Source organism: Xiphias gladius, chromosome 7 (genome assembly GCF_016859285.1).
Source record: "Xiphias gladius isolate SHS-SW01 ecotype Sanya breed wild chromosome 7, ASM1685928v1, whole genome shotgun sequence".
NCBI lineage: Eukaryota > Metazoa > Chordata > Actinopteri > Istiophoriformes > Xiphiidae > Xiphias > Xiphias gladius.
Genome location: NC_053406.1, coordinates 27646008 through 27662259, shown reverse-complemented (window position 1 = coordinate 27662259; position 16252 = coordinate 27646008). Strand labels below are relative to the sequence as shown.

General features: G+C 44.0%; 1 protein-coding gene across 1 annotated transcript in view; it reads right to left on the bottom strand.

The window, feature by feature from the left end:
* LOC120791939 (latent-transforming growth factor beta-binding protein 1-like) overlaps positions 1-16252 on the bottom strand; it is an 82511-nt gene that overhangs the window by 17021 nt on the left and 49238 nt on the right. The window contains exons 10-20 of the mRNA XM_040130817.1: positions 15244-15303; positions 12638-12760; positions 7977-8153; positions 7235-7372; positions 6183-6566; positions 5143-5310; positions 4577-4708; positions 3548-3673; positions 3338-3451; positions 2124-2243; positions 357-470 (exon numbers count right to left, since the gene is read on the bottom strand). Of these exons, the coding sequence (XP_039986751.1) occupies positions 357-470; positions 2124-2243; positions 3338-3451; positions 3548-3673; positions 4577-4708; positions 5143-5310; positions 6183-6566; positions 7235-7372; positions 7977-8153; positions 12638-12760; positions 15244-15303 (1656 nt within the window). The remainder of the gene's footprint in view (positions 1-356; positions 471-2123; positions 2244-3337; positions 3452-3547; positions 3674-4576; positions 4709-5142; positions 5311-6182; positions 6567-7234; positions 7373-7976; positions 8154-12637; positions 12761-15243; positions 15304-16252) is intronic.

The following is a 16252-nucleotide window of genomic DNA, read 5'->3' as shown; positions in this document are numbered from 1 at the left end:
TAAACTTGAATTTAACTTGACACCCATTATATTGGAAAATCACCACAGGCTGCTGCCCTGTTCTTCTTATTAATGCCACATCTATTTACACGAGGCATGTGACTGCATGACCTCTGATCTACCTTCACTCCATCTATATGTCGTTCTGTGGAAGTCTACCTGTGCTCAGGCTAACTGGTGTGAATCGGTGCAGCTGTGAGTCCGACCAGGAAGAGACGCCAACCCAGGATACTAGAGTGCGTGTAAACACAGTGGGTAGGGAGCTCTTAAAAGGCCATCAGCGTCCACCGCACGGACGCCTGAGCCTGAGTTTGTAATTTAGAATCTGGTCAGCAGCTGCGGGTCTTCCCCATTACCTGCACAGGTGTTGTTCTGGAGCTCGTAACCATGGTGACAGACGCAGCGGTAGCTTCCGGGCGCGTTTTCACAGCGGCCGTTGGAGCAGGGAGCCTGGCGACACTCATCGATGTCTGCGGACAATCACAACAGCATGTCAAGGGAGGCGGCTGCGGACTGAGGGCGGGACTGTTGGTCGGTTAGAGCACGTGCGGGCGGAAGCGCGGCCGCCGGGCAGCTCGTTGCGACGTGCCCGACGACGCGCTCAGTATCGCTCTCAGTCAAAGTGAACATTTGACGTTGCCGCCTGAGGACTGACCCGCTGACTGATGTAGGCTCTGTAGCACTGCAGCCGTTACGGAGTCGCAGATGTTTGGGTTGATGTCAGCTGACGATTAAACGTAGACTCTGTGAGCGCGGATGCTTTTGAGTCTGAAAACACTGACGTCGGTCACGATGCGTGTACTGTATAGTGATTAAACCCTCGCTTGTATACGATTATAAATCACTAAAACTGGCAATCCGCGATTTCTTGAATTGTTGTCAGACTAAATGCATGATTTAATTAAAAGAAAAATCTCTCAGACTGTTAAAATCTGACATTTTAACAGTCCTATTCTGCTGGTTTTTTCATCATGGCGATGAATTTAAATGAAAATGACTTCATGGCGAACGCCTGTAATTTTACCTTCTGTTGACCCGTAAAGCTGCTTTATTGGAGCAGGTAATCACCACCACAGCCTCGTAAACATGGTTTGCTGATAGGCAGGTAAAGACGATGTCTAGGCGTTTCCTAAAACTGGGCTAAGTTTAAAGTTTTCAGACATCTGGATCACATAAAGCCACATTAACGGCATAGCGATGGCCACGTGTCAGACAGTCCAGGCTCTACGGGATCTAAAAAGTAAAATATACTTTCATAAAAACGGAGACGCCATTGAACAGGTTCACAAGCGAAGAGCTGCTGCAGAAATGGCGGCTTGTTAACTTCTGCCTCCAACCTGAATTTAGTCCGTTGGCTTATGTCCGTTAGCTAGCTAGCTAGCCAACAGGCTTATGTAGCAAAAGTATTGTTACTGTGGGTAACGTGGGATAAAAAACTGCCACTGTTGGATAGTTGTGTTGTTTTTTAATGTAACTGTTTGCTATCTGTTGCTATAAGCCAAATATATACCTTTCATTTTTTATGTATTATTTTTTGGCTGAGTCATCCAGATAGCTAACGTTAGCATGCTAAATAGCAGCAGCCTCAAGCACGCTGACGCTACACGGCTACAGTGAGAAGCTGCTGCTACAAACCATTATGTTTCACGTATTATTTTTACATGTGTTAATAATGTGTTAATAATTAATAATGTGTCAATAATTACTAATCACAAAGTGTGGCTCAAAAATCAAAGAAATGCACAACGGTACAGAGATATAGTATCTATGCTATGACATGATAGATGAAATATTGACTTTTTTAGCATCAGATATGGCTGCAACCACTGGAACCTAAAGATGTGGTCATATTTAGAGCTTCAACAATCAGCGGATTAACTGATCAGCTGATCAACATGAAATCAATCAAAACAAGATATTTAATGAGGTCGCTTTGGGCTCTAGGAAATATGTTTCACAGTTTTCTGATGTTCCCTGGACTGAATGACTGATCGATTCATTTAGAAAATGAGAGTTAATTCAGGTCAAATAGAAGCAGAAGGTCCTTCATTTGTCTCTTCGCCAGAGCAGAGGTCAGGTGACCTCCGACCAGCCAAGTTACGCTTGACACAGGTGTGTGTTACCTGTACAGAGCCTGTTGAGCAGTCCATACCCGGGCTGACAGGACGCACAGCGGTACGAACCCTGACTGTTGATACACTCCTGACCTGGACACTGCCGAGGGTCCTCACACTCGTCCACGTCTGAAACACACGCAGGCAGACATGTTTACACGCGTTTCTGCCGCGGTCAGCTGGATTACTGTGCTGGGCTGAGCGCGGACCGCAGGACTCTCAGAAGCTCAGCTGCGCCCTGCTGCTCACGCCGCCAGATATTGTCCCAGTCCGTTTTCATGCTGACTAGTGGACTCGTGGTAAAGTCCCAATACCACACTGTAAAAATAATCAAACTGTAGAAGGACTGCAATTTTACTTGATCCTGGAGGGAATTCAGAAGTTACCCACACATAGAGTAGTTTAAATGAACTCAAACTGTATCATCTGCACCATTAAAGTGATGAGTACATTCATGCATCAATAATTAGAAAGCAATGATATAATATACTGTGTATAATTGTGAAATAGACCGTTCTGCATAATGAGTACTTTTATTTTCGGTATTTCTGGTAGAAGATTTTGATGCTATACTTCTGACTTGTACATATATAGTTTACATATACTTAGTATTTCTACAGTGATGTTCCTTTTACTCAAGTAAAAGATGAGAGCACTTCTGCCACCAGGTTACCAGGCTCCCCCAATAAAAAAGTACTCTTCAGACAGAACAATCCCTTCCACACTGCTAGAATACTATGGTCATCACATGATCTGGTTATTTTTTGACGCTCTGACATGTAGCCAATACTCTAATGTTTGATTTGTAAGGGGGATTTATTTTTAGCTGTTGTTTGCTGGTTTAATCTGTAACAATAAATCATGTTTTTAAAGTTGATCGTATGTTTTTACTCCAGCTGTCAGACAAAAGGAGTTTTTCTAGTCCTAATCATTTCCATTCTAAATCACAGCAGATGTTGTTACTGACTCAGGTTGATGACGTCTTGTGCTTTGCCGTCTACTTATTGGTTCTTGTGGCAATAAATATACTTGAGATTAGCCTGAAATCGATGTGGAATCCTACTTCTATTTCTATTTTCCTTTTAAACACAAGAAATTAAACATTTTTTAACCGTCATCATTTCAGATTCTGCGCTGACTTGAGGGGTTCTGTCTCTGACCTCGGAAGTTCATCCGCGGCATTTAATCAAGGTCAGGTACTTAGTGCTATCATGTGTCTTTACCTGTGCAGCTGTTGCCGGTGAGCCTGTAGCCCAGGCCGCAGACACACCTGTAGCTGCCCGGCATGTTGTCACAGCGACCGTTCCTGCAGAGGTTCAGCTGGCACTCGTCGATGTCTGCGGGTGAAAAAGAGCGAGCTGCTGTAGTTTTTCCGTGTGAAGCGGCACCAACAGTCTGAACACACAAAAAGACCGACAGGAAGTCGACATCACCTTGACAACTGGTCTGCTGGCTGCTGCTCCTGTATCCAGAGGGACACACACACCTGTAGCTTCCCATGGTGTTCACACACTCCCCCACCGAACACGCACCTGGAGACTGCTCACACTCGTTCACATCTACACACACACACACACACACACACACACACACACACACACAGATACAAACACAGAGTCATTACTAGACATGAACACACACCAGTTTGTACAAATATTTATTCTTTCCGTCTGACACTGAGGGAGCTTTTCCTGCCTGGAGACAGAAAGGACACAAATTATCTTCATGACAAAGTTGCTTCTTTTAACCAGTTTAAAACAAAAACACGATCTCATTTCTTTATTTACAAATGAGACATTTTGTTCAGCACAATATCCCTCATTACAAAGTTAAGTGTAACGGCTGTGTTTTGTTGGATCTTCATTCCTTCCTTCATTCACCTCCTTACTGTACACATTTCATTTTCCATTTTGTTGACACCTTTACACTTTACAGAAAATACTTGTTATGTTCGTTTAACTATGAAACAAAGAAAAATGTTTCAGATTCTCTAAAGACTTTTCTCAAATTCCTGGTGGAAACCTGAACCTCCATGTGTATCAATCTATATTTTGCAGCTTTCTGTAAATATACCTGTAAAATATTGGTGAAATATCAGACAAAAATGAGTCAAATATCTGAAAAAAATAAAAAATAAAAAATATCAGTAAAATATACAAAAATTATAAGTAAAATATCTAATATAATTTAGTAAAATACACAAAAATACATGAGTTAAATATCCAAAACCCATTAGCAAACTATTTGAAAAATATCATTAAAATATCTGGAAAAATATCAGTAAACTATCAGACAAAAATGTGTAAAGTATCAGAAAAAATATCAGCAATATAGTCAAAAAGTATTAGTAAAATATCTGAAAAATATAGACGAAGGAAAACACATCCACGTGCAGCACTGTGTGTGTGTGTGTGTGTGTGTGTGTGTGTGTGTGTGTGTGTGTGTGTGTGTGTGTGTCTCACCTTGGCAGTATGTGCGCTGAGAGTTGGGCTGGTATCCCTGATCACACACACAGGTGTGTTTCCCACCTGGCTGATCCAAACAGCGGCCACGCCCACACACAGCTGGTCTGCTCTCACACACACTTCGCACTGCTGCACACGCACACAAGCACACACACACACACACACACCAAAAATTCAACACTTTTTGATGCGAAATCTTCTTCAAAGACACAAAATGGGGGTCATTCGAGGTCTGCGTCGTCCACGAGTATAAAAAGAAGTTGGATTCTTCGTTCAGAGTCAGATTTCAGCTGGCAGGAAACTCAGGCGGGAATTGTTCATATGTATTGACAACAGGTTTGTTTGTGTGTTTGGTACTTCTACACTAACTCAACACAGATGCGCAAGTTTTTTTAGTGCAAAAACAATATTAGAAAACACATCTAAGAACGCCCTGGTGGTCTAGTGGTGCCAGCAGGGGGACCTTTGTTGCATATCATTTCCCCCTCTACTGTCCACCTTCAGACACGCATGAATACCTGTCCTCTCTGCTCCAGCTGTGTTTGGTGTCTGCTGCTACTCACTCTGGACTCTACTCGTCGGGCTGACAGCTGGTCTTTTCTGCAGAGGAGGGAGCTCTTCGCTGGGTCTGGACCCACGCTCTGGGCTCTGTGGCTGGGCCGGAGCAGGTAAAGAGTCCCCTCTCACTGGCGGCTGATCCAGCCGGGACACGGAGGAGGAACGACCGCCTGCTGAGAGCAGAAACCAAAAAATGTAAAACACACACAATAAAACATACACAGAAAAACAATCAAAGGACAATTATGGGACTATTCGTCACATGGCAGACACCCTCAATAAACAGTACATAATACTACACAGAACTGTCCTGCAGGGTACATGAATTTGGTATAAGAAACTGATGTGATGTACTTATTTCTTAACTCTCTAAATTTAATTTTTCATCTAACAACGTATTTATCTAACAGCACAAAATGTGTTAAAGTTAATGATGCACCGTCCAGCAACATCAAACGTACAATGGGTGTACCTCAAGGATCGATGTTAGGCCCCCTGTTACTTATTCCATACATTAATGATTATCCACAACAGTGTTATGGGAAAAGCAAATGTATGCTAATGACACTGTTGTACACAGACACACACACACACACACGTGCAAAAAAAGCTGAGTTAGCAGCTGAGAAGCTAACAGTTTCTTCAGTGGAAGAACTGAAGCTGTCTTCAGTTGTCTTCATGTTTTCATTTGACGACTGGCAAGACAAAAGGTTTGTCTTTTTTCCAAAACCAATGTAGATCCCCCTAATGTTGACATTGTCATTAAGGGTGAAAAGACTGATATGGTTATTGAATTTAGAATACTGTTTGAATACCTCCTGATACAGATGTTGGTATAGAAAATTAGTAAAAGTGGGGACAAACGCAGCTGCGAGGTCACAAGGTAAATGTGATGTTAAAGATAAATGTTTTGAGACAGAAACGATCAGTTAAATGTTACTATTCAAGTTTGCTTAAAAAACAGTCAGATTGACCGTGCTGACTACGTCTTATTAAACCCAGCAGTATTTCTGCTGTAATCTGCTGCTCTCAGAGCTTCTGTTACCTTGACTCCCGGTGGACGGAGGCTGTGGTCTTTGTTGCGTTGTGAACGATGGAGCAGACTCAGACTGGCTTTGCTGGGTCCCAGGTCTGCCAGGAGTCTGGGATTTGTCCTGGGTAGCCGTGGTGTCGGTGCTACCAGGCTGTACTGGCCTGGTGGAAGGAGAGCCGGCAGCCGGACGGGTCTGGGGCTGAGACGGATGCCCGGGTTGAGGCTGAGGTAGACTGGGTCTGGTCTGGGTACTGCTGGTACCAGCTGATCCAGCGCTGGAGCCGACACTTGAAGCAGAAGTCAGCGGAGTACTTGCTCCACCAGCTGTCCCTCCAGAGGAAGTGGGTTTCTGCTGAGCCCTGGAGGCTCCGCTGCTACTGGATCCAGAATCAGGACCTGAGAGGGCGATGGAGGGTGGATGGAGGTGCAAAAAGATGGGTAAATGAATAGATAAAAGCTTTTTGACCTGAAGGGGTCTTGAGTCATCAGTTTACTACTATTTCTCTCAGAAATCTCGTCCAGCTCTGTCTCAGTAAAAACTGAGACTGATACTCAATCGATCAACTAATCGTTTCGGTTCGGGTTGAGATATTTTCAGGCTGGACCAAAGTGGTGGCCAAGCCTTTAGGGCTGCAACTAACGATTATTTTTATGATGGATTAATCTATAGATTATTTTCTGGATTAATCGATTGTTCTATAAAATGTCAGAAATTTGTGGAAAAGTGCCGATCACAGTTTCGAACAGTGCTTGAAAAAAGAAGGCCAGAAAATATTCACATTTACGAAGCTGAAACCATCAAATTTTTACTTTTATTCTTTGAAAATGATTTAGAATGATTAATCCATTATCAAAATAGTTGCTGATTAATTTTCTGTCGATCAAGTAATCGATTAATTGACTCATCGTTGCAGCTGCACAACCCACTGACACTGCTGTCATGTCAGAGCAGTAACACTAGCATGGCAAAAAAAAAAAATCCACCACACGATAAACACCAAAACATAACCTCAAAAACCGAGGAACAGTATACAGGATGTTTCTGGTTGGTCTACTGTAGCTACCCTGGTTGTCCTGGCTGCTGTGGGTTAGCAGCGGGGCTCCTCGGCCCCCCAGCTGTTCGGTCACTCTCTGGTTGAACTGCAGGACAGAAGCTGAGTAGTGATAACCAGGACCGGCTGGACAGATCTCCTTAAAGGCCACTGCCGGAGGAGACAGAGGGAAGAGTGAGGAAACATCTCAGTCAATATATAAACAGCTCTCACCTGAAACAAAGAGACAGAATCAGAGGTTTCATGTCCAGACAAGGTTTAAAGAAACTCAGTGGGGGGGGGGTTACCTGTACTGGACACTTTGTGTGGGTTTACGGTCGATTTTAAAGGACTGCTGCTGCTATATAAATCACTTAACAACCTTGGGCCAAAACACATGTCCGATCTGCTTGAAGAATAGAAACGCCACAGGTCTGTTAGATCTTTAGGAAGCAGTCGGTAACCAAAATATTGGACAAATTAAAATGTTAATGAACTGATGATGGATCATCAAACTTATTACAGTTCATCCTGTAATAAGTGCTTCTTTATTCAATATATTTTTCATGGCCCTGCTTTGCTGGAGTTTGGACTGTTCCACAGATGAGACATGGTCTGCAGTCTCTTGAATAAGTGTAAACTTTTTGTCCGGTTAGCGACGGTTTTCTACTGAGGCAGGCTAGTGGCATTAAATCATCAGTTGGCTCGCACATAAATCGCTATCTTGGCAGCCACAGGAGCTTGCCTACTGCTGGTTAATTCCCTAGTCACCAACCTGAACCAAAGTAAGGACATCTCTGGCAGTCAGGACCCCAGGCTTTGCCAACTCGGCTGCAGCAGCAGATCTGTTTGGTGATGTTCCTGAGGATGGGCAAGGAGCAGGAGGACAGACCCTGACCTGAGCCCAGGACCCGGTAACACTGACCCTTCTCCTCTGATATCACACTCTGGGCTGTGGAGGACACACAGAACAAGACAAGGCGATGTTTTAAAAAGACATTTTGGAGGCTTGCCCGGGAGTCCAAACTGACTTCGAGATGAGGCGCCAGCAGAGCGCTGCATGCAGAATCAGTACATGCTGTTCTCAGGTTCACTCGGGCTAAAATCAACAGAGACATTCAAACGGAACGGCCTCGACAGAGACTCAACACAAATTAAGCAAGCTCAGACATCACAGCCCCCAAATTCCCAGGGGTTTGGTTGCAGGAAAAATGATGCAAGAACATGAACAGAGAGCTTGTTGATGAGGCAAAAACCCTTCTTTAGAGCATTAAGTAAAGGTGCTATGTGTAGCATTATAGCTTGTGCTTCTTGAACCAAACAACAAAATTTACAAGTTAGTGAGACTACACAGCTTTTCCTGAACCGCAATCACTGGAAAATGCTAAAATATCTAGCGTAGCATTCATGGATCGATTATTGAATGGGCCCAATGGGTCAGGTGGCCCCTAGTCTTCACCTGCAGAATATCCCAGAAAGAGAAACAAAACGACTAGAAAAGAGGCACAAAACATCTACAAAGAGATGCAAAACATCCACAAGGAGATGCAAGATCGGCATAAAGATACCAAAACAACAACCGAAAGGACACAAAACACAACCACAGACACAGAATGACCAGAAAGAAGTGCAAAACATCTACAAAGATTTCAGTCTTGGGGTCTCGCTTCGTAGGAGGGTTCGGGGGCCTTTTGCATGTCTGTGCCCAAGGGCCCATTTTGTCATAATCTGCACATAGTAGCAGTTACACAAGAGGAAAAGAGTTTAACCCCTGTAGTTGTGTCAGTTACACAGCAATTTCTACCTACATTTCATCCTAAATTAGCCGACAGAAGCTACAGGTCTTTCCAAACCAAGAAAGGTCGTATCAGCAAAACTCCTGAGTGTTTTTAACCGAGGAAATTTGTGTTTTATTGCTTAAAATTTCAACATCTTTATTTTGTTTCTCACTTAAAAGTTATACAGTCTCACTTTAAAAGATAGCACCTAGTTTGTTGCGCAGTTAGTTGCTTGGATATGCATTTTGAAAATGTATGAAGACACTGACCAGTCCTACAAGGAAAAATGGCTGCAATGTGTCAGGTTCTTGTCTTGTTTGCAAATAAAATCATTTCCTGTTTAGTCATTAAATAGTCATCAGATTTACCCGCACATCTGCTGTGGTGGCTCACAATATTAAACACAGCACATTGACTGTCTCATCTGTTTGTTGTGGTGATGTCAGTGTCTCAAAGTCGATTTGGTGATGATTTACTGAAGCTGAAATAACACACATAGCACCTTAAAGAGGAACTTAACATCAGGGTGAACAGCAGCGTTTCTCCGTCCTCTCTGGTTTAAAGTTTCGGTTTGATTCTCCCGTAACCACACCCAGCAGGGATGTCACAGTGATGCACGCTTCTACATCGCTGGGGCGCGGGGAGAAGTTAAAGCACCGGAGGTCAGCAGGTTTTTCAGGGGGGCGTTAAGTTGCTCTTCAACGAAAGCCTGTTCGTCAGGTATTTTGCCAACACAACAAAGACGAACAGACACACAGACAGAGATCCTGACTGAGAGGACAAACGACACAACTGACAACAAACTCAGCCAAACAGCCAGGACAACAGTAGCACCACAAGTTCGATTAGGACAACCTGGAGGGACAGACGAATACAGCAGCTGTCTCCTAGAAATTCCATCTATATACTACTGTAATTTGTTAAGTTTATATCTGAAATAATGCGTTTTATACATGTGTACAGTACCATGTATTTAGCTTCCTTTCCTTTTTGTTTTCTCTCTCCCAAAATCTTTCAGACTACTTGTCTGCAACTTATGATGCCATTTCAGGGAAACCCAGTGCCGCACAAATTACATTTTAAAACAACACAGGGCAGGAACAGCTTAACAAACGCATCTGATTTTAGGTTCACTGACAGCGTATTTCATCAGATTTACTACAGTATCTGATGGTCTGGTCAGTACAGGTTTTTAATTGCTGAAAAGGATTCACCGCAACTACTGTGGAAATATTCCACAATGGGTGAACTCTGACCTGTAGAGTCACGTCGCTGACTAATAGTAAACCGTCTTGACTGAGCTGAGATTTGAGTCAATGGAGGAAGTGATCGTGGCTTCCTCCGTGCAGTTTAATTGAAGCTCCTCTGTCATGGAGCCGTGGTTAACTCACAGTTAGGAGGCAGGAGTCAATGCTGTTAATGTCTGTTGAATAAGCTGCGAACGTACTGTCCCACTGGCGACTGAGCTGGCAGTTAGCATGCTCGTCGTCGCCTCAGAGCTTTTTTCCCCTCTTCAATAAGACCAGTCCTGAGACACCATAGCACCAGCACCAACCAGCTACCACCAGTTAAGCCCGGTAGTTGGTCACCAAGCTTCTGGAACCCAACAGTTCGTGAACATTCTTTTCTCTCTCTCTCAGGTTCTGGTGGGACCGGGCCTCAGAGGACAGGTCAACATTTTTATGATTATATTTAGACTCTCGTAGCTCCTGGTTAAGGTTCAGGAGAGATGGCGATTTTGGCCAAATATTAAAATATTCAACAGCAACATGTTGACTCTATTAACGTTAATCCCACATCTAACCATGTTCTCCTAACTTTAAACCAATACTTCAACATTTTGGGAAATACACTTGTTGTCTTTCTCTCTGAGAGTTAGATGGTCGGATCGATGCCAGTCTCGTGTCCGTACAGTAAATGTGCCCAAATCCACCTGCCGGCACCTCTAAGCTCACCGATTAACATGTTATATCTTGTTTCTTTAAACCAAAGCGTACATTTCTGACAGTTTGCAGTTTTACTGGGGGTTAAGTGCCAGACTACCTCCAGGCAGTTACTGGTCCCAGTCAAGAAATAAATGCCACAGAACCCTCTGGAAAATCGTGACCTGTCATTTATACGCCTTGGGTTCTGTTGACGCCTGTGCAGTACAAAACTGTCGCACTTTACTCCCTGGAGAAAAAAAAAAGTTTCCGCCAAACGTAAGTCTGACAAAACGTAAGTGACGAAACAACCGAGTCGTATATAAATGTAGTGTCTAGGAGAAAAACAAACTTAGAGAGACAAACATGCAACACAAAAACACACCTGACCATCAGGGACCACACACACACACACACACACACACACAGATAATACACACCCCACCACAGCACGTCCAGACAGTTCGGAAACAACAAAGTCGAGACGCGAGCCGGACTTAACAAGACAGCGTTAAGCTTTGATTAATTAGAGCGTTGTCATTGGTTACCAGGCGGACCAGCATCCTGCAGCAGACCCACTCCTCCTCCTCCTCCTCCTCCTCCTCCTCCTCCTCCTCTTCCTCTTCCTCCTCTTCCTCCTCTTCAGTGAATGCCGGTCGGAATAAGCAGATCACCAGTCAGGCTTCACAAAAACCATCTGAGCACAAACCTCCACTGATGTTCAGCAGAACAGAGAGTTCGACTGACTTTTATCAGAACAAAGAATCCATTGACCTTTGATGCAACGGCGAGATCTGCTGACTTTCAAGCAAACAAAGACGCCCATTGACCTGCGGAGGTCTGGGAACAATGGGAAGTTTCATTAACTCTCAGCCGGACACGGACTTCTGCTGGCTTTGGCTTTTCTGCGAGCCTCGCCACCCGTATTGAAGGGGCAGCCCACCTACTTTACACACCAACACATTTTAAGGACTACGCTGTTTACCAGGCACGGTGGTTCCACTGAAGGTGTCACTGAGTTGCATCATGGAAAATGACTGTCACTGCTGTCACTGTTCTCCTGTAGCCTTTAACTGAATCTCTGCGGTTCGGGGCTTGGCTCCTGAGATCCTGCATCACTGCTGACAGTGGTCACTGCTAATGCTGGAGCGTGACCTGTGGTGGCTCCTTCACAGTAAAAGCATCCCATTGGCAGAAAACTGGGGATCCTGCTTCTTTTTGTGAAGCAGGATCCAAGATGCTGGAACAACCCACCTGCCAAGAACCTGAAAAACTGCGCGCGGGTGTAGCGAGGAGAACTGGTGCTGGTTTAAAGGCAAAGGGGGCGTCACAGCAGATACTGATCAGATTTAGGTTTCTTCTCTTCACTGAACTTCAGACGAGATTCACTGGTTAATAAAAACTGCTGATGGCCTTACTTTTGAAAGCATCCTCGCTGTACTTTTAGCGCCTAAAACTTTTGTACAGTTCCGTCTACAGGCTGATGTGATGTTTGTTAGTGCTGATTTGTGTCTGAGGAAGATCTTGATCGAAACTTTGTGCAGAAACAGTGAATTAGAAAAAAAATTCAAAATACAGGTTGTGGATTCAACTTTCTTTCTTCCACAGTCGTCCAGATATTACAAACACAACGAGCTCAGATGGATTCAGGAAGTCCCGATCTGGAGTCTGCGTTATTCCTGATTTCATTCCCAACCCGGCGGCGGCGTGTGTGAGAGTGTGTGCGTGTTACTTACAGATGCAGATTCCATGTGAGGCGTCAAGGATGAACCCCGCCCTACACACACAGCTATAGCTCCCCATGGTGTTCACACAGATCCCGTTCTCACACAGCCACGGCTGGAGGCACTCATTCACATCTACACACACACACACACACACACACACAGTCATTAACACACATAATACACACACACACACACACACACACACACACAGTGTGTGAGGAAATGTACGTTTTGAAGGAAAAAGCAAATATTGGTTTGATTAAATATTTTGTTTTTAAGTTGTTTTAAAGAAAAAGTCGGGAGTGAGTTTAGTACTGAAAACGGTTTGAAAGTGATGCCCGACTGAGATGTGGTGTTTTATCCCAACAGTTGGAAACAGGATATGACGTCGGTATTGAAGAGCAGGATCGGCTGCGTCAGTTACGTGACTTGAACGAAGCAGAAAATGAAATGCACTTTGTTTCGTATGGTCCTTTGTACTGTAACTCCAGGCGGAGGTTGTTCAATACAACAGAAAAAGATGGCATTTTTATGGAAGACGTTAAAGTCATGGAAACAACTTGTGAAATGGAAACTTTTGCTCCGTGTTGGTTAAAAGTTATGACGGGAAAATAAAAATTAATTCACTCACACACACACACATACATTAACGCATACACGTGTGTGTACGCATGCACGTGGACATACGAATGAGTGAGGACGCTCAAAAAAACTGCTCGCAGGAGTGTATGTGATAAATGTGACACGAAAAACACACACACACACACACACACGACATAACTGAAACAGCCACAGCTTCTATCCACAAGTGTTGCAGAGTCTCTGTTGCAGTGAGTGTGTTTACATGCACAAGCCTCCCGGGTATGGTCGGTTATCTGGAGTATCCCGTTGATGTGCCGGGCATGTAAAACCACGTTATCCCGGTTTCAGAAACGTGAGTAAGCCAACCGGAGTTCTCTGACAGAAACCTGGGTACAGGTTATGTAGTAGTTATGTCAGTGGAACAACAAAAACGATGGCAAGAGATGTGACGATGATCGACACGCTGACAGAAAGGGAAAGTCTGACCTCGGTGTTGCAGATCGTAAGCTGCATTGTCTCTGCTGTCAGCAGATGAAGAGGTGGCAAATGCAGCGGAGCTTAGATCAGCCAGACTCCATTCAAAGGCTCAAACACTCTTCTAACCATCTGGATGGAAAAAATATTCCACCTGTTGCACAATAATAAAGACTTTTAAGCTATTTGTCAAGTTGCGACCTGTCACACTCTTAAACCCGATGATTAAGACTGAACAGATGGGCCTGAGGTTCTCTTATTATTTCTGTTTTTCTTTGGTTTGATAGAAAAGTAGATTCCTGAGAAAAAAGCTGTTTTGTTACATTCATTTCTTTGTTTTAGCAACATCAGAAGCAGGCACAGTGTTGGACTGTAGGTCAGTGTTACGCGTCCTGTGCAGACAGCTGGATTGTTTAAAATACGAGTTCATCTGTGGCATTGCGTCAGTGTCAAAATACTTTATTACAAGTCTAAGTCCTGCAATCAAAAGCCTGCTTACGTAAAATTACAGATGTATCCTCAGCAAAATGTACTTTTAGTATCAAAGGTAAAAATACTTGCTCTGCTTTAAAATCTCTCCTGTCAGTGATTTATTCTTTTATCTGACGCGATCAGATCATTGATCCTGAGTCACGGAGGCTTCGGCAGCGTTTTACTGCTGGAGCTGCTCCGGGTGGAGCTGCTTTTAGCTACGTCACAGACAGGGAGAGAGTTCAGTCCACCGGGTCCCGACCCGGGGGTGGGGCCCCTCCAGAGGCTCGCCAGGTGAACCCCGAGGGGTCGTCGGATGATTCATGGGAGAAGAAAGAAGAAGAAACAAAAATCTGATTCACGGATCTGCTTTCAGTTTTTTGACTTGTTTTCTTTTATGTGAAAAATGTGGGCAATTTCACCAGACTGGGCCTCGAACGACCATTTAAGTGAAACCACGTGAAACCAGTCTTTGGTGAAGGTGTTAACAACTCATAGACATCGGAAGCGTTCACAAGCCATAATGGTTGGGAACCACTGGTGGGATATTACTATATGTGAAGTTTTAAATGTGAAGTATAAAGTAGCATTAAAAACAAACACTCAAGTAAAGTACCTCAAAACTGTACTTAAGTAGCCTGCAGTACTTGGGTAAATGTACTTAGTTACTTTCCACCGCTGTCTGTCAGATGCACCAAAGACAGATGACTGAAATATGCGTGGGGAGGGAAAAAGAACATTTTTAATGTGAACCGGCTTCATGTGGACATACTCCTTGTTTTAGGAACTCATGGCCAGTGTGGGGGGGGGCAAAAGCAGAACCAGAGACAATGGGAACACATTAACTTACAGACTGTTTTGTTTCCATCGTGGAAATGGGCGAAAAGTGTGACGCTCAGTGTTTGGCTCAGGGACACTCCAACATGCTGCTAGAGGCGGCGGTCCAGGAATCAAACCACCCACTGCACGATAATGATTGCTACCTGCTCATCAACCTGAGCTGCTGTGCCCCAAATCATCCGCGACCCTCTGTCTGTGACCTCCCCTACGCGTTCGTGTGTGTGTGTCTGTGTGTGCGTTAGACTCACCAACACACTGCGTTCCATTGGCTCGCTCAAAACCAGCAGGACAGCTACTGTTGCTTTGACCTGATGATGATTAACGATGGATTATTAATAATCCGATCACACGGCAAACAATTATTCACAGAGAGTCGACATAATCAAGGGGGGGGGGCAAAGAATGAAGCAATGGAAGAAAAACTGATTCATAAACTGTGAGGTGAAAAAATGATTTGTACAAGGACTCAGTAAAGATAAGACGTCTGATGTGGACCCAGAGATGTAGGTTTAGTTTAGGATGTGAGTTTTATCCATCGTAAATAGCTTCTGTGTCTATGGCTGCGTTCCCTCCTGTCTTAACCACGCAGCAGTGCACCCACATCTCAAAACACCTGCCCGTGACCCTACTGATTTCAATAACTGTAGACCCATCTCCAAATTACCATTGTTATCTGAAGTTTCAGAGAAACTCGTTTATCTAAAGTTGATTCGTTTAATGCATCATCAAAATCTTCCATAAATTTCAGTCAGGTTGCTGCTCTCATCGTCGTACTGAGACTGCCCTCATAAAAAGTGACCAGTGATCTTTCACATTCAGCAGATGCAGGAGACTGCTCGATTTCAATTCTCCTGGCTCTCTGGTCACCTTGAAAAGTGGGTTGGCGTCAGGGATACTGTCCTACACTACTTAGCAAACAGAACTTTTTCTGTTGTGCTTGGTAATGCCGCCTCCTGGGCAGCCCCGCTGACCTGTGGTGTTCCCCAAGGCTCGATCCTTAGCCCACTCCTGTTCCCGTTTAGATATGCTGACACTGGGACATACCTTTCATTTACACAATATTCAATAAAAATTTAAATGCATGTCCCATTAAAGACTAGGAAATGGGCCAATTTTCATAATAAACCATCTTGTCTGTCTAAGACCAAAGGAAACCAGGCTTTTACAGCTCTGGAACTCCCTGGTTGAAGATCTGAGACCAGTAGAATCAGTAACATTTCTCAAATTGCCTCTCTTTAATGGGTAAAACACTTTTTT